Genomic DNA, 23,742 nt, shown 5'->3' with positions numbered 1-23,742 from the left:
GATGCATGCTTGGTATGTTCGTGTTCGATCCATAACCCACTAAACTCTGACATGGGTTACTGGATCTTTTCTGTCTTTACTTGCGTGTACACACAAAGGGAGATAAGGCACATAAATTGACCTAAAAGATTGGAAAAATCTCCACCCTTAACCCACCATGCAGACGCGGTGAGGATTGAACACTGATCCGTGTCTCTAGCCACAGCCTTCTTTTAACAAAATTGTTAATAATATACAGTACAACGAATTTGACCCCATGAATGTTATGTACCTAAGGTCGATCATCAGTACTTCGGAAGGTATTGGTGGGGGTGGTCAGTGCGGAGTTAATGCGAGATCAACAAGGCCAAATACGAAAGCTGACAGTACAACGAATTTGACCCCATGAATGTTATGTACCTAAGGTCGATCATCAGTACTTCGGAAAGTATTGGTGGGGGTGGTCAGTGCGGAGTTAATGCGAGATCAACAAGACCAAATACGAAAGCTGGTCTCCGGTGAAAATTAACATTGTTACACCGGCTGACGTTATCCTTCATTCTAAGGAGCTCCTTGGGACAGCATGTTTGGAAGTACAGGACACCGAATTAGTTAGCCTACAGTTGTGATCTGATCTGAGCACCACAGCTGTCGTCCCAAACATGTCATAAAGTAAACTGAAATAGGTCTGAATTCAATCACACAATGCTTACTTTGCAGCGTTGTACAACTGGCTGCTCATCTTTGACAGACGAAAAATTTCGCACAGGTTAGAACCGGAAGCAGCACCTCAAGGTCAGTGTCACGCTTCGGATGACTAAATACCGCAAACATTTTTGTCCTTTTAAAAAAAAAATGTTTTAACCCCTTTCGCTACTAGCCCCCTAGAGGGGTCACTTCCTGTTTTGTATCTTGCTTTTCTGTTTGCACAAATATTTTCAAATTAGTTTTGATTTTGTCCGCCATCGTATTAACTTCTTTCTTGTTTCCCCGGCTTGGACATCTATGTCAGTCTCTGGTTAATATAAGCTCAGTAATGCCTGAGACTTCGGTACGTCAATGTTAAATATTGTATTTCATCAGAGACATATGTCTATCATATATCATGATACAAAAATTGAATAATATTTTGTTTAAACCAACACTGAAAGCTCACGAATCACTGATTCGGCATTGACGAGGGCCGCAAAGAGGGGGGTATCATCACGATCACGTGAAGGGAAATTTTAGCTTTCACGATCACAGTTACCTTGATTTTTGTTTTCACGATCACAAACACCTTGACGAATAGAGGATCATAGAGTGATACAGCTGTGAAAAATGTACGTTGAAAATAAAATGCTTTGCAATAATGCCCATCACGATCACGAAAACAAATGACTGACTATCACGATCACGAAACTTGATTTTTTTGTCATCACGGATCACGGGCAAAGTCCCATCACGATCACAGAAATGGAAATTTCGGCAATCACGGTCACAGAAAGGTCAAAAAACGCCAATCACGATCACGATTTTAAACCCTTTGGGGGCCCTCATTGACTCTCAGTGTGAAATTCCGGAGTTCGCGAACCAAGCAACGTCAGTAGGCGCTACGCCGGTCAGTCACAGTGAGTGAATCACGTGGCTGGTCCCGAGGCCAGAAGCAGCATTAGTTTACAAAATGCAGTATATTATATTGGAACCCTCCTTATAAGACCTCCAAAACTCTGAGAAATTCAGGTCTTAAAAAGGAGGGAGTCTTAAAATGGGGGGTGGGTCTTAAAAGGGGGGTTCCGGGTCACGGTGTCCATAGGCACGGTCACTGCTGAGTCGCTCATCATCAGCAGTCCTCGCGCTGTTGCCAAAAAACAAGTCTTTCTGATTCTTAAACTCCATTAATCTTTCTCCATAAAAGCAAAGACCACAGTTCTTTGAATTAGAAGAAAACGGGTATAGCTTCACTGTGATTGTGGCAAATGTTAGAAAACGATATTATGTCTTTCCGCCCACAAGCTCCTGTGTTTCTGCCCATGAGAAAACCGATAGGCTATTCACAGGAAAGAGCCTGACTGAAGAGAAACATTGTTGTGGTCTGCCGTGCTCAAAAACATTTAAACGACCACGCGATTTGTATAATCATTCCAACAGTGTGCATACCAGGGCCGGACTAGGCTAAGAGGAGGGGGGGGTTGCCAGTGGTGGTCCAGGGGGATGTCCCCCCTGGTGGGGGTCAGGGGGCGAAGCCCCCTGAAGCTGATGGGTAGGTCATATTTTGAGATAGGAAAATGGTCGCTCCTTGCATGAAACGGCATAAAATAAACAATAATAAAAAATGTTTTAAATAAGTTAGGTACATGTTTAGGCTAGGGGGGGGGGGGGGGGTTCCGCAACCCCCATAACCCCCCCGGTAGTCCGGCCCTGCATACCAAGCTCAAACCACACAAGTGCAACGCATGTGGAAAAGCATACGCCAGTACTGAGCAGGTCATTGAAATCGTCGAGGCATGTATGACACAAAGAAACCATGAAAACGCATAAGTGACCCTGGCCTTCTTGTGGAAAGACATTTGCAAAAAGAAAGTACATGCTTGATCATGAAAAAAGGCACACGGGGAAAACTCGCTACAGCTGTGAGAGGTGTTTTCGCGAGCAAATTCGCCATCACTGATCAGGCATTTGAGACAATGTTTTAAGTAGATGTCTACGTCTACACTTAAATGTACGAAATTTTTGTTTTGATAAGAGCCTTACGATCGAGCGTTGTATTTTTTTCATTCTGTAGAGCATGATTGTTTCTACACTTCCAATGTGCAACTAAGATGCTGATTAAGCAATGATTTTCGTTTTTAATTGGAGCCTTACGAGCGTCACTTTTGTGTGTATTATTTTGTTTTGTTTAGTAGAAATGTCTGTTTCTATTCTTCCAATTTGCAACTAGGCTGCTGACTGAAAAATGATTTTGTTGGCAATGTAGCACAATTCATTTGCTCTGACCAAGATCGCCTTTAATTTGTACCACCTCACACACACACACACACACACACACACACACTCACACACACACACACACACACACACACACACACACACACACACCCTACTTCTTCACTTGAAATTGCTGGACATTTTATTTTGTTTGCATCAAACACGACTGATTTAAAAGATTTTTGTTTTCTTTCCCGATAAGAGTTTTACCTTTGCTTTTGAAGAATTGACTCGGCGATGGGATCCCTTTAACATCTGTCTGTACGTACGATCTTTTCCCAGTCTGTGAATTTAGTCTGAGGGGCATTAACAGCGTAGTCATTAATGACATCTTAAAAGAGCTCATGATCAAAGTGCCAATAGTAGCATCTGAAATATATGACTGTGTTAAACTGTAACAAAGAAAGAACAAGCCTGAGTTACTGACTTGACTAAAGATGCAAACCTCCCACTCAAGTTTTTTTGAGTGTTTGTGCATAAATAACACTCCGCCTAAATTTCAAACACTGCTTGGTGCAGACTGACAAGGCTTTTGGGGGGGGGGGGGGGGGGGCAAATCAGCGAAGTGGCGAAGCCACAAGCGCGCGCCTGCTAGGGGGGTCCGGGGGCATGCTCCCCCGGAAAATGTTTGAAAAACGGTTAAAATCTGTGCAATCTGGTGCATTCTGGGCCTTGTTTTGAGGGTTAAGAGCAGCATTGTTTTGTGCTAAAACTAGTAAAAAAAAACCCCACTCAAAGCAAGGTACATGCTTTTTCCAGGGGTGGGGTTCCGGAACCCCTGGAACCCCCCCCCCCCCCCCCGGCCCTGGTCTGGGTACGTATATGTCACAAACTGGATGTGAGTAAGGTATTTCAGTGGAGATAAGTTGGGTTTTGTAAAGACGTCCTGATTTTAACCTCCCTAAAGAATGGATTGTGATGCGTAGACAGGTTAGAAGCGATATCACGGGTTTCGTGTGATTCACGAGGAAATAGCCCTGGCTTGACAGAGTTGTGTTTACGAGTTTGAGCAATATAGCTGGTTTTGAACTAAGAGCTTCACATCGTCTTAAACTCTAAACCGAGGAGGCTGGTTTGTCGGTGTCGGTTTGTTCTGGGAACAAGCACTCCTTCTTGAGACGGGTCTCTTAAGGTAAATGATTTATTATGTATATTATTGAAGCTTGACTACATAGCTGGAATGTAAATGTTAGTGTATGCAAAGTGCACTAAATTCTAGAGTGAAGTCGGTTTTCAGTACGGCAAAGAGGATTCTCGTTGGGATTGTATTACGGTTTTGTTGGGTAATTTCTTGAACCGAATATTGTTACGCATTTATGTTATGTTAAGATGTTGATGCTATACTGTTCAAAAAAAGAAACGCATAGCTTGTAATATTTGGTTAATTTAGTTATATGGCTACAAGGATATCCACCAAACTGCAGAAAATGTTTATCTGGTCGTCGACCTTTCGTCCATTGCCACAAGTGAGCTCTGCACGTGACGCATGCGTTATCAGTGGCTACAATGTCAAAATTGCTCATTTGGCATGACCACTCGTCATGCTTCAGTGTAATCTCGTGAAACTCGGGGAATATTGAGCTCTCACCATGTCTTCCAAAACCCATAAAAGCGGATTGTTCGCCACAAAGAAATCAGACGACAATTCAGCGACGAAAGATGGCCCGATTGAGCAGAGAAGACCGCCAAATTGCATTGGGTCGTTTACAAGCAGGCCAAAGTCAAAGTGCAATCGCCAGGCACTTCCACGTGTCCCAGAGCACCATCAGTAGACTGTGGGTCAGGTTTCAAGCCACTGGCTCCGTTGCTGACTTGCCACGAGCGGGAAGACCAAGGGCGACAACTGCTGTTCACGACCGCTTCATACGGCTCCGCCACCTCCGGAATCGTTTCCTGTCGGCCTCATCTTCTGTCCAGGCTCTCCCCGGGCCACACCGACTATCGGACCAGACCGTGCGGAACCGCCTCCATGAAGCTGGTTTGAGAGCTCGCAGACCTCACAGAGGAGCTGTCCTCACCCGCCGCCATCGCCAGAATCGAGTGCAGTGGGGCAACCAGCACCTTCGCTGGACCGTCCGGAATCACTGGAGACACGTGTGGTTCAGCGACGAGTCCTACTTCCTGCTCCAGCGACATGATGGTCGGAGGAGGGTCTACCGGAGAGTAAACGAACGTTACGCGCCCAACTGTGTGGATGAGGCACCCGTTCATGGTGGTGGAGGCGTCATGGTGTGGGGGGCGATCAATACCGCTGGAAGGAGCACCCTGGTGCACGTCCAAGGGCGCATAACTGCCCAGCGATACGTGGAGGAAATTCTGCGCCCACACGCCCTTCCTCTTCTGGCTGACCAGGATGCCATATTCCAGCAGGACAACGCTCGCCCGCACACAGCACGACTCACCACCCAGTTCCTCACCGACCACCATGTCCAGGTGCTTCCCTGGCCATCCATGTCGCCAGACATGAACCCGATAGAACACATCTGGGATGAATTGGACAGACGTGTGCGCAGGCGAGAAGCGCCGGCAAATCACCGCGATCTATTGCAGGCACTTCAGGAGGAGTGGGACACCATCCCACAGCAAGATATCCGGCATCTGATCCAGTCCATGCCCAGAAGGTGCCGGGCAGTTGTTGCTGCTCAAGGCAGTCACACCCCCTACTGACTTGACAGCCTCGGCACCCAATCGTATTGATTGACTGATTGATTTGAAGATGCAAATGAACTGTGTGTGCATTCAACTGTGTCCATACCAAATTTCAAACAAATAATCTAAATATTGGATTTTCTGTTAATTTTTTCAAAAAATAAAACAAATTTGGCAAGTAGCAACTATGCGTTTCTTTTTTTGAACAGTATATGTATGGTAGTGTCATTAATGGATTAAGTGATCCATGGGTTAAGTATAGCTTGGATATTGACTGTGGACGGAATGACATACTGACTCGGACATGAAATGGTGTCAGAAGTACGTGTGTAATGTTTAGTATGGAATGTGAATGTAGAATGAACGTGACGAGAGATGATACACGACTGTTGAGAAAGAAGAGATGGTTTAAGAGAATGTCATATTAAGACTTGGGTTAATTCTTTAGGAGTTTCCATGACGGTGTCCGGGGTTTGGAACCCACACTGGAGAGAGTTCGTGACGATGTCAGGACAAGAAGTCACATCGGCGAAGGTGGATGGACGGTGGAGTCCCCATCAACACTGGGCATTGAGACGAACCAGTACGTCAGTTTCGCTAAGGGCGAAACAGTGTTTTCTCGGGGAGGAACTTGAGAACGGATAACGTAATCATCATGGATAACGTTTGCACAAGAATGTGTAAAGGACGGCATGAAGTGAGAACTACGAACTCGTGAGTGTCTGTCAGCATCCTAGTAGGCCTATTGAGTGTTATATATATGTAATCACATGCATTGAGTGATTATGATACGACTATGTGAACTGTGTGTTCGAGAGTGGTGATTTGTATTTCTGTATTGATGTGAAGAATTGTGTTGTAATTTGTGAGGGAATAAGTCTGTATCCTCCCAAATTAATAGAAAATAACTTTTTTATTCGCTTATTTCACTTCATGACAGTATATTAGGCGTAATTAACGTGTCTCCACCGTGGTATGTGAGACTTTCAGGGCTGGTGTGTCTGTCGCGCGCGTGGATTGTGTGTGTGTGCTTGATGCACATGTTATTGTGTGTGTAGGTGTGAGCATAGACCTATATTAGGTCCCTGGTGTGAGTAAGGGTGTGTGTGTGCCTGTCTGTCTATGTTCGTGTGAGTGTTTTGTGTGTATGTGTGTCTGTGCGTGCGTGTGTATGTGTAAAAGAGAAGAGTGTAACAGTGTGTGTATGAGTGCGTGTGTGTAAGAGATATAGAGTGTGTGTGTGGCTGTCTGTTGATGTGCGTGTGAGTGTGTGTGTGTGTGTAACTTGGGGTGTGTGTGTGAGAAGGAGGGATGGCTGATTTGTTTCGCTGGGGGTGCCTTGGGAGGTTGACGACTGTGCCAAAGGCATTGCACTTCTACTTAATGTATTTACATTTTTTGGTGCTTTTTAAGACACAAACACAGACATATCATTTAGCGCAAACATGCAAAACAAGAGATCAAGGACTTGATGGATTCATTTCAGTTTATTTCATAAACCCCACATAGATGTAGTTATTATCCATCAATATTGACTAGCAAATTAGAGAAGTAATATCTGCTGCTCTAAAGTTGACCGGGTAGACCAGACATACATATATGTACTAAGTTTTCGATATACATGTACTTGTACCACAACAACAAAAAATCAACTCTCTTTAGTTCAGTCCAAAATCAGGGTAAAAGTACTACATGTGTATATTGATATACAGACTCAGCAATGTACATCCAAAATCAGCAGTTATATAATGTTCATATAAACTCAGTAATTCAATTCCCTTAAATGTGTCTAAGGTTATTGGTGGCCCAGTTTTGCTCTACGCTGCTTTCCATATATTTCATGTGAATATTGGGTGATTGTGTCTGCTACAATTTTCCAGTGTAAACCTCACTAATTGCAAAGTCAAGCCGTGATGGCTGTAGTTTGGATGGCTGTAGTTTGGGTTACAAAGGTATCACCCAAACAAAATTAACACCGATTTTGATAGTTCCCTAGTTTGTAAAACATTTTGCACATGAACCCTGAACAAGCCATAGTAAAGATTGTCTGAACATCATAAAAGATTGTCTGAACATCATAAAAGCAAGTAAACTTCTCCCTGTCAACTTGCTTTTGATACAAAGTGTCAAGTTTTAACGCAGGTTCGAACTTTAAAGTCTACAGATCAGAATATGTTCATGGCAGCACCATTGTAAAAACCTATCAACAGCATGCAATAGTGGTGTAACATCTGGAGCTACATATAAATTGTAGGATACACCTTAATGACAAGAAAAACAAGAGGAACAATGAATGCTTGTACACAATTCAGTAAGCTACTTAAGTTTCAAAGCGTGCAAAACCCCAGCCGTATACCTATCTCCATTTCATGCTTTACACCATGTACAGCAGCTGATTCATTTCACATAAAATTTGCTCTTGCTTTTGTTCTTGCTTTTGTGTGTGTGTGTGTGTGGTCCTAACACCTGTTCCTTGTCTTGGTGTGTTCTTGCTTTTTTAACACATTTTTTCTTTCCTCTGCTTTGGAAATCTGCAGAATGACATGCATAACACAGCTAAGATTAGTTTCTTAGTAATTGTGTGACCTCATGTGATAGTTAAAGCGTACTATTTTGCACTTAACAAAGGCTCCGTTAACAGGATCACTAGTAAGATAAAGTTATCTTCAAGTCTGCTTGTGACTTTTAAGAGACTTCACTGTTCATTTTCCCCCTGCACCTCCGTAGTCAAATGCAGCATGAAGAATAGGTGTCAGGGAGGAGCTTAGACACCCAGCAATATTAGCAGTACATTAAATTACATATTCTTGACTATGAGAGTTGGGCAAGTATATTAATCAAATGAAAATTTATTATTGAAATTTTCGATTTTCACAACACTAAAACAAATGTGTGCACAAAAGCATTTGGGGAAATTTGCAAATAAGGAAACAAAACCAGAAAAAAAACCACACCTGAAGAACAAGAACAACATATATAAAAAGGTTACCGGTACATTCTTTCATTGATACACAAGAGTATGTGGATTTGTTTTAAGAGTCTATCTACTTTACAATAACAATTTTGAGATTCATATTAGCTGTGGAAATCTGATTATATGTACTAGGAAATGTCTATTTTTCATCAAGTGTTTTAAAAAGTTTCATCTAAACTACAGTAAAACCTGCATCTAGCGGACCCTTATTTCGGCGGACACCTTAGCATAACGGACACTTCAAGTGAGGACGGATGTATTTTACTCTCAAAAACACCTTAAAAGAGCGAACACCTCAAAGGCGTGGACGCGGACACCCTTTTTTGGTCCCGATTGGGTTCGTTAATTGTCAACAACGGACAAACCCTTGAAGCAGACCGCTTTTAGCACACCACGACTCACCGCCCAGTTCCTCACCGACCACCATGTCCAGGTGCTTCCCTGGCCATCCATGTCGCCAGACATGAACCCGATAGAACACATCTGGGAGGAATTGGACAGACGTGTGCGCAGGCGAGAAGCGCCGGCAAATCACCGCGATCTATTGCAGGCACTTCAGGAGGAGTGGGACACCATCCCACAGCAAGATATCCGGCATCTGATCCAGTCCATGCCCAGAAGGTGCCGGGCAGTTGTTGCTGCTCAAGGCAGTCACACCCCCTACTGACTTGACAGCCTCGGCACCCAATCGTATTGATTGACTGATTGATTTGAAGATGCAAATGAACTGTGTGTGCATTCAACTGTGTCCATACCAAATTTCAAACAAATAATCTAAATATTGGATTTTCTGTTAATTTTTTCAAAAAATAAAACAAATTTGGCAAGTAGCAACTATGCGTTTCTTTTTTTGAACAGTATATGTATGGTAGTGTCATTAATGGATTAAGTGATCCATGGGTTAAGTATAGCTTGGATATTGACTGTGGACGGAATGACATACTGACTCGGACATGAAATGGTGTCAGAAGTACGTGTGTAATGTTTAGTATGGAATGTGAATGTAGAATGAACGTGACGAGAGATGATACACGACTGTTGAGAAAGAAGAGATGGTTTAAGAGAATGTCATATTAAGACTTGGGTTAATTCTTTAGGAGTTTCCATGACGGTGTCCGGGGTTTGGAACCCACACTGGAGAGAGTTCGTGACGATGTCAGGACAAGAAGTCACATCGGCGAAGGTGGATGGACGGTGGAGTCCCCATCAACACTGGGCATTGAGACGAACCAGTACGTCAGTTTCGCTAAGGGCGAAACAGTGTTTTCTCGGGGAGGAACTTGAGAACGGATAACGTAATCATCATGGATAACGTTTGCACAAGAATGTGTAAAGGACGGCATGAAGTGAGAACTACGAACTCGTGAGTGTCTGTCAGCATCCTAGTAGGCCTATTGAGTGTTATATATATGTAATCACATGCATTGAGTGATTATGATACGACTATGTGAACTGTGTGTTCGAGAGTGGTGATTTGTATTTCTGTATTGATGTGAAGAATTGTGTTGTAATTTGTGAGGGAATAAGTCTGTATCCTCCCAAATTAATAGAAAATAACTTTTATTCGCTTATTTCACTTCATGACAGTATATTAGGCGTAATTAACGTGTCTCCACCGTGGTATGTGAGACTTTCAGGGCTGGTGTGTCTGTCGCGCGCGTGGATTGTGTGTGTGTGCTTGATGCACATGTTATTGTGTGTGTAGGTGTGAGCATAGACCTATATTAGGTCCCTGGTGTGAGTAAGGGTGTGTGTGTGCCTGTCTGTCTATGTTTGTGTGAGTGTTTTGTGTGTCTGTGCGTGCGTGTGTATGTGTAAAAGAGAAGAGTGTAACAGTGTGTGTAAGAGATATAGAGTGTGTGTGTGGCTGTCTGTTGATGTGCGTGTGAGTGTGTGTGTGTGTGTAACTTGGGGTGTGTGTGTGAGAAGGAGGGATGGCTGATTTGTTTCGCTGGGGGTGCCTTGGGAGGTTGACGACTGTGCCAAAGGCATTGCACTTCTACTTAATGTATTTACATTTTTTGGTGCTTTTTAAGACACAAACACAGACATATCATTTAGCGCAAACATGCAAAACAAGAGATCAAGGACTTGATGGATTCATTTCAGTTTATTTCATAAACCCCACATAGATGTAGTTATTATCCATCAATATTGACTAGCAAATTAGAGAAGTAATATCTGCTGCTCTAAAGTTGACCGGGTAGACCAGACATACATATATGTACTAAGTTTTCGATATACATGTACTTGTACCACAACAACAAAAAATCAACTCTCTTTAGTTCAGTCCAAAATCAGGGTAAAAGTACTACATGTGTATATTGATATACAGACTCAGCAATGTACATCCAAAATCAGCAGTTATATAATGTTCATATAAACTCAGTAATTCAATTCCCTTAAATGTGTCTAAGGTTATTGGTGGCCCAGTTTTGCTCTACGCTGCTTTCCATATATTTCATGTGAATATTGGGTGATTGTGTCTGCTACAATTTTCCAGTGTAAACCTCACTAATTGCAAAGTCAAGCCGTGATGGCTGTAGTTTGGATGGCTGTAGTTTGGGTTACAAAGGTATCACCCAAACAAAATTAACACCGATTTTGATAGTTCCCTAGTTTGTAAAACATTTTGCACATGAACCCTGAACAAGCCATAGTAAAGATTGTCTGAACATCATAAAAGATTGTCTGAACATCATAAAAGCAAGTAAACTTCTCCCTGTCAACTTGCTTTTGATACAAAGTGTCAAGTTTTAACGCAGGTTCGAACTTTAAAGTCTACAGATCAGAATATGTTCATGGCAGCACCATTGTAAAAACCTATCAACAGCATGCAATAGTGGTGTAACATCTGGAGCTACATATAAATTGTAGGATACACCTTAATGACAAGAAAAACAAGAGGAACAATGAATGCTTGTACACAATTCAGTAAGCTACTTAAGTTTCAAAGCGTGCAAAACCCCAGCCGTATACCTATCTCCATTTCATGCTTTACACCATGTACAGCAGCTGATTCATTTCACATAAAATTTGCTCTTGCTTTTGTTCTTGCTTTTGTGTGTGTGTGTGTGGTCCTAACACCTGTTCCTTGTCTTGGTGTGTTCTTGCTTTTTTAACACATTTTTTCTTTCCTCTGCTTTGGAAATCTGCAGAATGACATGCATAACACAGCTAAGATTAGTTTCTTAGTAATTGTGTGACCTCATGTGATAGTTAAAGCGTACTATTTTGCACTTAACAAAGGCTCCGTTAACAGGATCACTAGTAAGATAAAGTTATCTTCAAGTCTGCTTGTGACTTTTAAGAGACTTCACTGTTCATTTTCCCCCTGCACCTCCGTAGTCAAATGCAGCATGAAGAATAGGTGTCAGGGAGGAGCTTAGACACCCAGCAATATTAGCAGTACATTAAATTACATATTCTTGACTATGAGAGTTGGGCAAGTATATTAATCAAATGAAAATTTATTATTGAAATTTTCGATTTTCACAACACTAAAACAAATGTGTGCACAAAAGCATTTGGGGAAATTTGCAAATAAGGAAACAAAACCAGAAAAAAACCCACACCTGAAGAACAAGAACAACATATATAAAAAGGTTACCGGTACATTCTTTCATTGATACACAAGAGTATGTGGATTTGTTTTAAGAGTCTATCTACTTTACAATAACAATTTTGAGATTCATATTAGCTGTGGAAATCTGATTATATGTACTAGGAAATGTCTATTTTTCATCAAGTGTTTTAAAAAGTTTCATCTAAACTACAGTAAAACCTGCATCTAGCGGACCCTTATTTCGGCGGACACCTTAGCATAACGGACACTTCAAGTGAGGACGGATGTATTTTACTCTCAAAAACACCTTAAAAGAGCGAACACCTCAAAGGCGTGGACGCGGACACCCTTTTTTGGTCCCGATTGGGTTCGTTAATTGTCAACAACGGACAAACCCTTGAAGCAGACCGCTTTTAGCACAGCACGACTCACCACCCAGTTCCTCACCGACCACCATGTCCAGGTGCTTCCCTGGCCATCCATGTCGCCAGACATGAACCCGATAGAACACATCTGGGATGAATTGGACAGACGTGTGCGCAGGCGAGAAGCGCCGGCAAATCACCGCGATCTATTGCAGGCACTTCAGGAGGAGTGGGACACCATCCCACAGCAAGATATCCGGCATCTGATCCAGTCCATGCCCAGAAGGTGCCGGGCAGTTGTTGCTGCTCAAGGCAGTCACACCCCCTACTGACTTGACAGCCTCGGCACCCAATCGTATTGATTGACTGATTGATTTGAAGATGCAAATGAACTGTGTGTGCATTCAACTGTGTCCATACCAAATTTCAAACAAATAATCTAAATATTGGATTTTCTGTTAATTTTTTCAAAAAATAAAACAAATTTGGCAAGTAGCAACTATGCGTTTCTTTTTTTGAACAGTATATGTATGGTAGTGTCATTAATGGATTAAGTGATCCATGGGTTAAGTATAGCTTGGATATTGACTGTGGACGGAATGACATACTGACTCGGACATGAAATGGTGTCAGAAGTACGTGTGTAATGTTTAGTATGGAATGTGAATGTAGAATGAACGTGACGAGAGATGATACACGACTGTTGAGAAAGAAGAGATGGTTTAAGAGAATGTCATATTAAGACTTGGGTTAATTCTTTAGGAGTTTCCATGACGGTGTCCGGGGTTTGGAACCCACACTGGAGAGAGTTCGTGACGATGTCAGGACAAGAAGTCACATCGGCGAAGGTGGATGGACGGTGGAGTCCCCATCAACACTGGGCATTGAGACGAACCAGTACGTCAGTTTCGCTAAGGGCGAAACAGTGTTTTCTCGGGGAGGAACTTGAGAACGGATAACGTAATCATCATGGATAACGTTTGCACAAGAATGTGTAAAGGACGGCATGAAGTGAGAACTACGAACTCGTGAGTGTCTGTCAGCATCCTAGTAGGCCTATTGAGTGTTATATATATGTAATCACATGCATTGAGTGATTATGATACGACTATGTGAACTGTGTGTTCGAGAGTGGTGATTTGTATTTCTGTATTGATGTGAAGAATTGTTGTAATTTGTGAGGGAATAAGTCTGTATCCTCCCAAATTAATAGAAAATAACTTTTTTATTCGCTTATTTCACTTCATGACAGTATATTAGGCGTAATTAACGTGTCTCCACCGTGGTATGTGAGACTTTCAGGGCTGGTGTGTCTGTCGCGCGCGTGGATTGTGTGTGTGTGCTTGATGCACATGTTATTGTGTGTGTAGGTGTGAGCATAGACCTATATTAGGTCCCTGGTGTGAGTAAGGGTGTGTGTGTGCCTGTCTGTCTATGTTTGTGTGAGTGTTTTGTGTGTCTGTGCGTGCGTGTGTATGTGTAAAAGAGAAGAGTGTAACAGTGTGTATGAGTGCGTGTGTGTAAGAGATATAGAGTGTGTGTGTGGCTGTCTGTTGATGTGCGTGTGAGTGTGTGTGTGTGTGTAACTTGGGGTGTGTGTGTGAGAAGGAGGGATGGCTGATTTGTTTCGCTGGGGGTGCCTTGGGAGGTTGACGACTGTGCCAAAGGCATTGCACTTCTACTTAATGTATTTACATTTTTTGGTGCTTTTTAAGACACAAACACAGACATATCATTTAGCGCAAACATGCAAAACAAGAGATCAAGGACTTGATGGATTCATTTCAGTTTATTTCATAAACCCCACATAGATGTAGTTATTATCCATCAATATTGACTAGCAAATTAGAGAAGTAATATCTGCTGCTCTAAAGTTGACCGGGTAGACCAGACATACATATATGTACTAAGTTTTCGATATACATGTACTTGTACCACAACAACAAAAAATCAACTCTCTTTAGTTCAGTCCAAAATCAGGGTAAAAGTACTACATGTGTATATTGATATACAGACTCAGCAATGTACATCCAAAATCAGCAGTTATATAATGTTCATATAAACTCAGTAATTCAATTCCCTTAAATGTGTCTAAGGTTATTGGTGGCCCAGTTTTGCTCTACGCTGCTTTCCATATATTTCATGTGAATATTGGGTGATTGTGTCTGCTACAATTTTCCAGTGTAAACCTCACTAATTGCAAAGTCAAGCCGTGATGGCTGTAGTTTGGATGGCTGTAGTTTGGGTTACAAAGGTATCACCCAAACAAAATTAACACCGATTTTGATAGTTCCCTAGTTTGTAAAACATTTTGCACATGAACCCTGAACAAGCCATAGTAAAGATTGTCTGAACATCATAAAAGATTGTCTGAACATCATAAAAGCAAGTAAACTTCTCCCTGTCAACTTGCTTTTGATACAAAGTGTCAAGTTTTAACGCAGGTTCGAACTTTAAAGTCTACAGATCAGAATATGTTCATGGCAGCACCATTGTAAAAACCTATCAACAGCATGCAATAGTGGTGTAACATCTGGAGCTACATATAAATTGTAGGATACACCTTAATGACAAGAAAAACAAGAGGAACAATGAATGCTTGTACACAATTCAGTAAGCTACTTAAGTTTCAAAGCGTGCAAAACCCCAGCCGTATACCTATCTCCATTTCATGCTTTACACCATGTACAGCAGCTGATTCATTTCACATAAAATTTGCTCTTGCTTTTGTTCTTGCTTTTGTGTGTGTGTGTGTGGTCCTAACACCTGTTCCTTGTCTTGGTGTGTTCTTGCTTTTTTAACACATTTTTTCTTTCCTCTGCTTTGGAAATCTGCAGAATGACATGCATAACACAGCTAAGATTAGTTTCTTAGTAATTGTGTGACCTCATGTGATAGTTAAAGCGTACTATTTTGCACTTAACAAAGGCTCCGTTAACAGGATCACTAGTAAGATAAAGTTATCTTCAAGTCTGCTTGTGACTTTTAAGAGACTTCACTGTTCATTTTCCCCCTGCACCTCCGTAGTCAAATGCAGCATGAAGAATAGGTGTCAGGGAGGAGCTTAGACACCCAGCAATATTAGCAGTACATTAAATTACATATTCTTGACTATGAGAGTTGGGCAAGTATATTAATCAAATGAAAATTTATTATTGAAATTTTCGATTTTCACAACACTAAAACAAATGTGTGCACAAAAGCATTTGGGGAAATTTGCAAATAAGGAAACAAAACCAGAAAAAAAACCACACCTGAAGAACAAGAACAACATATATAAAAAGGTTACCGGTACATTCTTTCATTGATACACAAGAGTATGTGGATTTGTTTTAAGAGTCTATCTACTTTACAATAACAATTTTGAGATTCATATTAGCTGTGGAAATCTGATTATATGTACTAGGAAATGTCTATTTTTCATCAAGTGTTTTAAAAAGTTTCATCTAAACTACAGTAAAACCTGCATCTAGCGGACCCTTATTTCGGCGGACACCTTAGCATAACGGACACTTCAAGTGAGGACGGATGTATTTTACTCTCAAAAACACCTTAAAAGAGCGAACACCTCAAAGGCGTGGACGCGGACACCCTTTTTTGGTCCCGATTGGGTTCGTTAATTGTCAACAACGGACAAACCCTTGAAGCAGACCGCTTTTAGCAGACGCTGGTCCGCCATCTTGGTTCTGCAAATACAATCTCGCTGGCGATGTAAACGGGCGAGAAGCTTATTTTGTAAGCCAATGACAGCACTTGAAAGAAGTTGATTTTTGTATGGTGCACGCTCATTGGTCGATGCCGTGAACTCACAAACATTTCGGGTTTCTACTTTCTGTACTGTGGTGCATCTTCGTCTCATCCTTCGTCTTCGTCTCATCATGCCAAAACGACAAATTTTGACTTTAGAAGAGAGTCGATGTCATAAAGACCGTTCGAAAAGTTGCTGATGAGCTGAATTGCGGAAAAACTCAAATTCCAACATAAAAGCTGATCGAACACAAATTCTCAGTCAGTGGGACTCCGGTGCCAGATCGACGGCAAAATGTGTTAAGAGAAGAAAAACAACCTATGATGAGTTGAACGAAGAATTCGAGTGGTTTTCAACAGCTCGATCAAAGAATCTTCCAGTGAATTGCACCTCTCTCTCTCTCTCTTTCTTTGAACAAAAAAAACAAAAAAAAACAAACTTGAGGGCTTCAAAACTTTTGAGTTTTAATAATCACTGTGTCAAAAAAGAATCAGTGACTTGGTGTGTTTTTTTCCAAAAAAATGTTGGCGCATTCATATTCATAAGAAAGGACACCTTGCTACAAAGGACAGTGGCAAGGCTCCCCAAGAGCGTCCTTTGCTCGCAGGTTTTACTGTAATGGAATTGATGCGCTTAAAGGTCCTTGTCTACATTTTTATACATAAATAGACATTTGACCATTAAAATGCTGAGTCTATTCCCAACAAATATAAAAAATGCACCCCCCTTCGATCAAGGACGAAGCAAGGGTAGCCGTTTGAAAATTCATTGTAGTAATCCAGCAAAGTAGGATATCCTTATTAGGGAAATGCCGAGGGCAAAACTCCTCTCGAATACCGTGCATTTCGTTCCTTTACAAAAAATCGTGGACAACCTCCAATACCCAGTGTCAAACTGTTGCTGTGATTGTGTGGGCGTAGCTGTCAGCATATAGTGACATGAATTGGATTGGTCGATATTTTTAGGCAAAGCACATGTTCTCAGCAAACAGAAAACAAAATATTGGAAGTGTCAGACACTACCCCAAAATAATTTTTATTTTTTTTACATGTATATATTTTTTCTATAACTTTTTTCCCCATGGTTCTTTCATCATCTGACAAATTTGTTATCAAAATCTAACCATAAGATTATTGAAACAAAGCAAAAATGTAGACGACCACCTTGAAGGGATTTCAGCATATCAACTGAGATACAGTGGAACCCCCTTTTAAAACTTGTGTGTGCGTGTGTCCATGAAATCATGACTGATTGAGCTAATCCTTCCTCTGCCTGTAGGACGTTAGCTGACGTCCTGGGAAACTTGCTTTAGCAGGTCATAAACTATTCAATAAACAACAAAGAAGATCAGCAACAAATAAACAATATGTGTGTGCATGGTGTGTTCATTTATACATCAAGGTAATTGTAAATTGTCAAGTCAGGTAAATACAAGTAATGCTTTGTATAGAAATATTTAACTGGAAGCCAACAAGCCAACAAATTAATTTTCATACTGTATGGAAAATAATTGTGTGAATATGGCATGCGTTTCATAATTAAAGTAGTGAATACTGTCCTTAATATCCTATCTTAGGCTCAACACACTGAAATCCAGACAAGATAAACTGAGGGGGGGAAGAATGCACAAAATCAAAAACCTCTATACTTGGTAACCAGTTGTAAACACTGAGTGACGAACTACATCATTCTACTGAAAAAAGTAGCATACATGGTAAACACTAGTGCTGACCATGTGTGCTATTTTTGCTAGTATATTCATGTAGTACAACAGTACAGGGGTACACAAGTATGCATGTATTATTATGTTGACGAAACTCGGCAATGTTGCTCACCATTTTGCTGATTTGATGACACTATTGTGCAATTTGTTGTCTCTGATTGATTCCAATAAACTAGCCACATACGTAACTTTGGTGACGAGAGGATCGATGCCATATACAGTTAGCATTTACTAATTTTGTTGCGATTGTCCATATTTATCCGTTTGCCTGTTTGACCTTGATCCGACTCGGTGTTTTAACGCTAATCCATGTGTTCTTCAATAACACGTTCATGGAGAGGTTAAAAACAGTTACTTCAAAACCAACAGCAGCACCACCGCCGGGACTTTCCCGATCAAATGCCAGTCGTGCATTTTTCATCCAAGAATCTCTCAGCTTCCTCGAATGTTCAACAAAATCTTAAAATTGGAGATGCACAAAAGTAAAAAAATCTTGTAAACTTGAAGGTTTTTGTAACTGACCAGCTGAAAGTTAATTTTTATCAATTCAAGAGTTGCTATTTAAGCCTCTCCTGGCTTTAAAACTGAAAACAGCACACACTTTTTTTTTTAGGGGGGGGGGGGGGGGGGATGAATGCACAAAATCAAAAACCTCTATACTTGAAGGTGTTTGGTTGCATCACTCTTGCTAGGGGGTCTACAAAAACAAGTGGTAAACAAATTTCAAGAAGGGTTTTAGAAGCGACTTAAACAAAAACTTAAAATTGGAGATGCACATAATTAAAAAAATCTTGTAAACTTGAAGGTATTTGATTTCATCACCTATTTTTGTCTTTGTTTAAAACAAATGTTTACTGCATTAAAGGAAAATCGCCATGCAAACAAAGCAAACACAGAAAATAAGTCACCTCCCTTGTACTACACATTTTTAGTTGTAGCTTATGATTTTATCATTGCAGATGGTATATTCTCAAATAATTGTTGAACCATCTATAGCTTGAACCAAATGGGAAACAAGTTTCAAGTCAGTTTGTTTCAATTAAACACATTCAAAAGGCTAACTGCTCAGGTTATAAAAAAAGGTTTAGACAAAAACAGAAACCGCCAGAGTTATATCCCTTGCTGATGCTATACACAGTCTTCTGATGCTGCTTTTCAATTCATCATTTCAGGAGTTATATTCTAAAATTATTGTTGAATCATGAATTAAAAGAGAAATATGTTAAAGTGTAATTTACTTGCAAACTTTCTAAAGGACTCAATGTATCAGAAGGTAAATACCACTGGTTCACAGATCAGAGGAATGCAAATTTTTTTCTACCTCACCACTGAAGGTCTCTGAATCCCTGCAAGTGGGGTATATAAAGTTGTGGGTGAGCTGAGTTTTCAAATAGATAGCAACTAAGATGCCACATTCTATGACAGCTTACTATTGCCAAAACCTAGGGTTACCATTATCACGTGAAAATGAGTAATTAAGTGTTAATTATTAATTTTCATTTTTGCCTCGTTTTCGGTCACAGTCGGACTTTAAGTGTCCACACTGAGAGGCTACGACGTCCGGCAAACATCGCTCTCACACTATTTCTGAAAGATCTTTTAATAGAAGGCCTTATCGAGCAAGTTATCCGACGGGAAGATGCATATCACAGTTTTCTGCAATAGCGCTTTCCTTAACGTTGTTTTGGGTATCTTAGAAAAGAATAATCGACCCCAAAAACTTTCGAATCGAAGCTGTTTTTAGCAGACAGACTTTTGATCAGCTATGGTCTCGCACTTTCACATATATATCTTTCAATATAATTCCTTATTCGACAAATTGTCGGGCAGACAGCTGTACCTCATATTTATTTACACTACTACACTCATACATCTGCTTTGTAGTGTATTAGTGAAGGACAATCGATCCAAAAATGTTCGAATTGAGAGAGGAAAAATGGCGTCTGGCCGGACGTGTGTTAAAGGTCCGACCACTAGCAGACGGCTCTCTTCGGTCTAGACTCACAGTCACACACTTTCACAAATATCTTTCGATAGAATTCGTTATTCAACAAGTTGTCGGACAGACAGTTGTATGTCACGGTTATCTACACATGCGCTCAGCTCTTATTGTTAATTTGCATCGGATTAAAGAACTATGGACCAGAAAAGTATTGAATCGAAGGATGTTTTGCTCTGGCCGGTGTAACAGTCGCGCATGCGCATTAAACCTCCACAGTCACGAGGCACATGAAAATTAGTAATTAACGCATGGGTGAAACTCTTCCGCCTCAGGGCGGAAATCCGCCAAATGAAATTGGTCAAATAAGGAATTCCTTATTTTGAAAATCTTTAAAAAAAGAATTTAAAAAAAAATTTTTTTACATTTTTTTTTTCTTATTTTTTTTTCGCCGGCGATCCGATTCGTTTTTACCCTAACACAGTGACCGGACATCGCTGTAGCCTGAGTCTTTGTTTCAATGGGCGCGCGAATTATCGGACTACAGCTTGGCATTTGTTACCATGTTTAATGTGCAAATTTGTGTGTTTGAGATACCAGGATAGGCCTACTTTTACCCTTAAAAGCCTGATTTTTCGTTTTCTTCCGGGGGGCTTTGCCCCCCTGGGCCCCCCTAGCAGGGCGTTGCCCCTGCAGGGGCGGACAAGGGAGGGGGTTTCTGGGGTTTCCGGAAGAAAAAAAACAAAAATAAAAATATTTTTATGGTGCATTTCTTTATTTTACATTGAGTTTCAATTTTTGGGGTATTAATCAGTGACAAAATCTGCTGCCTGAAACTGGTAATGATCATCCTCAGAATGCACCAGATTGCATTATTTTACATCCTTTTTTTCAAAATTTTCCGGGGGGGCATGCCCCCGGACCCCCCTAGCAAGCTAGGCGCTTTGCGCCGTCGGCTCGGCGCTTCGCGCCTTCACACCCATATCTTCACAATATACTTTTGGGAAACCCCCCCATAAAATGAACTGATCCGCCCCTGCCCTGCACCCCACCAGGGCTTGGGCGGCCCCTGGACCCCGGCCTCATTTTCCTTATTTTCAATCCTGATCAGTTTCACCCATTTTAACGCGTGAAAATTACTAATTTTTAGTTTTGGCGCTAGTAAGCCGTCAGGAGGCGAGCCAAAACTGAAAATTAGACATTAACACTTGAAAATTAGTAATTAACACGTGAAAATGAGTAACACGTGAAAATTAGTAATTTTCACGTCATAATTGTAATGTTCTCATGAAAATTAGTAACTTTCACGGGTTAATTACTAATTTTTAGTTTTGGCGCTAGTAAGCCGTCATAACATTCGCCAGGATGACATGACATAGCTACTCCTTACATGTCACTCAATTTGGTCAATTTGGTAATGGTGAAAGGTAGTTGACCTTCTGTTCACAGAAAGGAGTGTAAACAACAGCTGCCAGGGATTAACAAAAAAAGTATTAAAAAAAAACAACTTCCAAAATTTTTCCTGGGACGGAAATCCGTCAGGGACGGAAGAAATCCCACCCCTGCAACAGAGACAGGACTCTCAACAGAAATTAAATAATTAACCCAAGTGTACATATGTACAGAAATACAAACTGCATTTCTCACATACATGTGACAGTGCACAACAAAAACCGGCAAAACGGATTGAAATAAGAGAGATTACAGTCAAGTTCCAGAGCAAACAACGCTGAACATTGTGCAAAGAAACAGATTTATTCTATTTTGTTTAAATCCAAAACAGATAGACTGCCAGCAATGGCGCTAGTATTTGTTTAAACCAGTACGCAAACTTTTATGATGCAAACAGTCCAGAAATAAACGGTAGGCTGGTCATGGGAACAAGTAAGAGTCCAACTCGGAGTACTGTTTTTGTTGTTTTACCAGCGAAAAAAACCGGTAGTTCTAAAAATCAACTGGTAGGTCATACCGGCAGCCAATTTTATTCCGGTATTTTCTCATTTCAACCAGTAAAATACCGGTAATTACCGGTTAACGCCAATACTGGACTGCTAACATGACAAATCAAAAATTTTAAAAAACCAAGAAAGATCAAGTTATTGGAATGTTCAATTCATTTGACTGTTTGCGTTTTGTTCTGAATTACATGTTCCAATAATTTAACCTTATTCTTTTTTTTGTGTAGTTTTTAAGTTGCAAACACAAGGGTCCAGTACCCCGATTTGTAACTCTGAATTGACTGGTATTGTACACAGGAGTACAGAGTTCTAAGCAAAGTAATCTTTAAAACAAAAAATTCATTTGGTAAAAATGTTAGGTTTGAACATGAATTCCCAAACTCAAAATGTAACGTACTAAATTGTAACCGGCCAACAATTTTCAGCTCGAAACTTGCAGTTGTTTTGTGCAATTTGTGCCAGGTTTTTCTGTACGCTGTCACGTGAATTTTTTTTTTATATATTATAAATGCCATAATACAAAGCACTGACATTTTTACCATCAAGAAAAGTGTGATATGTGAACTGGTAATAAGTAAAAATAATGGTCTGCACCAAATCACTTTCACAGATGGTTGAAACAAAGAGTAAAAAGCCATCATTGTAACACACACACACAGACACACATGTCATAGTTATCATAAGTTAAAACATCACCTTTCCGCTAAAACATACACAAAACATTAACCCAACCACACCAGACACATCTCTTCACATAATCATAAATAGTCATTTGCCTGCATCTCTTTGGAGCAGAATCAACAACATTCTTAACCAAGAAAAAAATAATACTTCAATGGCAGATACTTGTATCAATGCTGTTTCAAATATATAACCAGACTCTGACCGAGAAGGACAACTTAGGTAAGATACACACACATGACAGCATCCCCTGTACACACTTGGCAGCATCCACTTCAAGAAAGAAAGCCCTTTTTCTCCTTAGAGAATTGAGTGAAAAGCACCAATATAACAAATCATGAATCCGACTGTCTCCAATCCAAGACAAACAGCAGTTTGAATCATCGCTGCTTGGTGTTAATCTCATGGCACCATTTATACAATCTGTTGCAGTTTTAACCTTCACGTGCTTTGTGGGTCGTGGACGACCCAGAGCCTCACAAAATCGTCTTTATCTCTGAAACTATTTTGGAGTTTTTAATTGAGACTTCATGTAATCTCTAATCACCATACGACCTTTACCATTGCCCACATATTCAAGGCGCAGGGATTTATTTATGCCGTGTGAGATGGAATTTTTTTTACACAATACATCACGCATTCACATCGGCCAGCAGATCGCAGCCATTTCGGCGCATATCCTACTTTTCACGGCCTATTATTCCAAGTCACACGGGTATTTTGGTGGACATTTTTATCCATGCCTATACAATTTTGCCAGGAAAGACCCTTTTGTCAATCGTGGGATCTTTAACGTGCACACCCCAATGTAGTGTACACGAAGGAACCTCAGTTTTTCGTCTCATCCGAAAGACTAGCACTTGAACCCACCACCTAGGTTAGGAAAGGGGGGAGAAAATTGCTAAAGTTGAAGACGTTGAGACTGCAGATGCCATGAAGTGATCATCGATAGTAGAGGTAAATGGCGACAATGACGAGGAAAAGAGTGACGAAGTAGAGGACATTGAGAGTGAAGTCCAGAACCAGTATGGAGAGCGTGGTGCTAACCACCATGGCACAGGAAATGACAAAGAGGCGCACCAAGTTGCTTCCATGTTTGAACACCACAGACATTCCCAGCCCGTTGAACGCCTGCACACACAAAACAAGAGGCACAAATCATCAACACATGAATAACACGCATCAGGCATGGGA

The 23,742-nt window shown here is 40.9% G+C and overlaps 2 protein-coding genes across 3 annotated transcripts in view; one reads left to right on the top strand and one right to left on the bottom strand.

Annotated features, from left to right (window-relative positions):
• LOC138973525 (SHC-transforming protein 1-like) overlaps positions 1 to 23,742 on the top strand; it is a 103,916-nt gene that overhangs the window by 25,747 nt on the left and 54,427 nt on the right. The window lies entirely within an intron of this gene.
• LOC138973536 (probable UDP-sugar transporter protein SLC35A4) overlaps positions 14,274 to 23,742 on the bottom strand; it is a 49,373-nt gene continuing 39,904 nt past the window's right edge. For both annotated transcript variants that reach the window (XM_070346256.1, XM_070346263.1), the window contains one exon: positions 14,274 to 23,679. In XM_070346256.1, coding sequence (XP_070202357.1) covers positions 23,491 to 23,679 — 189 coding nt within the window. In that variant the 3' untranslated portion in view covers positions 14,274 to 23,490. The remainder of the gene's footprint in view (positions 23,680 to 23,742) is intronic.

This window comes from Littorina saxatilis, linkage group LG1, assembly GCF_037325665.1.
Source record: "Littorina saxatilis isolate snail1 linkage group LG1, US_GU_Lsax_2.0, whole genome shotgun sequence".
NCBI classification, from domain to species: domain Eukaryota; kingdom Metazoa; phylum Mollusca; class Gastropoda; order Littorinimorpha; family Littorinidae; genus Littorina; species Littorina saxatilis.
This window is presented reverse-complemented; position numbering and strand designations above follow the sequence as displayed.